Genomic DNA, 1536 nt, shown 5'->3' with positions numbered 1-1536 from the left:
GTAAATCTTCAACTAGAACATAAGGAAAATACAAGATGAAACAAAGAAGCAAGGTACATAAACAAGAGAGTAAAAAGACACAAGGAGACAAAGAAAATAAAAGCTTAAAAAGGAAGACAAGGAAAATAAAGAAAGCAAATGATGAAGCAATGAGACGAGAAAAGTGAATGATTAAAACCAGGAGACAATGAGATTAAAAGATGAAACAAAACGATAAGGGAAGTCAAAAAGGAAAGACACAGCAAAAGTAAATGGTGAAGAAAGAAATGAAAGAAAAAGATGACACAATGATAGTAAACGATTAAGCAAGAGGGCAAAAAGTGAAACGTGGATACAAAGAAAGAAAAGTGGAAACAGATTCATAAATGTATAGAAAAAATGGTAAATTGATTACAGATCACGAAATACTGCACACATAAGAAACTTTTGTTGGCTGTATCAAAAACTCAAAGATTCTGCCAAATTTGCAAAGAAAAAAAAAAAGCAGAAACATTTATTCTGATGACAACAGTGCCGTACTGAACAACACATCTGGTTGAATTCAGAGTCAGCTGCTTGAGGGAATAATCAGAAGCATGGGTAACATAAAACTACCCCAGTCTCAATGGTTTTGGCTGTGATATAAACAATTTTTCAGTACTGAGGCTAAAATGATGCTTTAAGACTACTTTTGAGGGCTATTTCTCCTCAGTGAAAAAAAGAGCCAAAAAAAGTTTACATAAGTTCAGCAAGTAAAACTTAGAGCAAACTCAACCACACATGCCATGATGTCATCCCAGTGTGAAGGGTAGTCTATCATGATGTGATAGGATGTTATCCTGTCATTAATGGGTTAACATTCCAAAGTCTGTACTGGCTGGCTCTCCTATTTTCCCCTACCCTGCCAAAAAAAAATGAAGTAAAATGAAAACTAATGGATGCTTACCCTATTCCTTGCCAATTGTGAAATGTAATACCAGGTATCGTCTGATTCCCCAAGCCTGAATCGATACTTGCAGAAGCGTGGAACATCCAGCAGAACACACTTCCTGAAATTACAACAGAGTTTTTAAGATGAAGATAGATTAATGTGGTATATTTCTTTTAATAAACTAATGTCTGATGAGCAATGGATATCTTTTCAACACTATAATTTAGAGATTTCATGTTATAATTATGCACAAGAGGTCACAAATGACATATCTCAAGGTAAAGTTTGCCTCTACCTTAACATTAAGGCAACTATTTCTCCATTACTGGCTACTCTAGTTGTACGTAAATAAGACACACTAGCAAGCTTATAACCAACATATATGTCACTAAGAGTCATACACAAGCATGAACCGAAATTCAGGTAGTTAAAAAGGTCAATCTCCAACCATGTATCAGTATTATACAATGAAGCACATATCTTTAAAAAATGCAAATACATGCACAAGTATATAAGACAAATAACCAATTATAGAAAGTCACATGGCTACAAATTTATGGGGGGGTTGGAAATAAAATATATAAAGGACAGAAATAAAGGAATTACATTAGAAAAACTGAACAATG

General features: G+C 34.0%; 1 protein-coding gene across 3 annotated transcripts in view; it reads right to left on the bottom strand.

The window, feature by feature from the left end:
- Nucleotides 1–1536, bottom strand: part of LOC119591983 (guanine nucleotide exchange factor for Rab-3A-like) — a 26789-nt gene that overhangs the window by 1525 nt on the left and 23728 nt on the right. For all 3 annotated transcript variants that reach the window (XM_037940745.1, XM_037940743.1, XM_037940744.1), the window contains one exon: nucleotides 926–1028. In XM_037940745.1, the coding sequence (XP_037796673.1) occupies nucleotides 926–1028 (103 nt within the window). The remainder of the gene's footprint in view (nucleotides 1–925; nucleotides 1029–1536) is intronic.

This window comes from Penaeus monodon, chromosome 29 (genome assembly GCF_015228065.2).
Source record: "Penaeus monodon isolate SGIC_2016 chromosome 29, NSTDA_Pmon_1, whole genome shotgun sequence".
NCBI lineage: Eukaryota > Metazoa > Arthropoda > Malacostraca > Decapoda > Penaeidae > Penaeus > Penaeus monodon.
The sequence above is the reverse complement of the archived record's forward strand: the minus strand, read 5'-3'. Positions and strand labels throughout refer to the sequence as shown.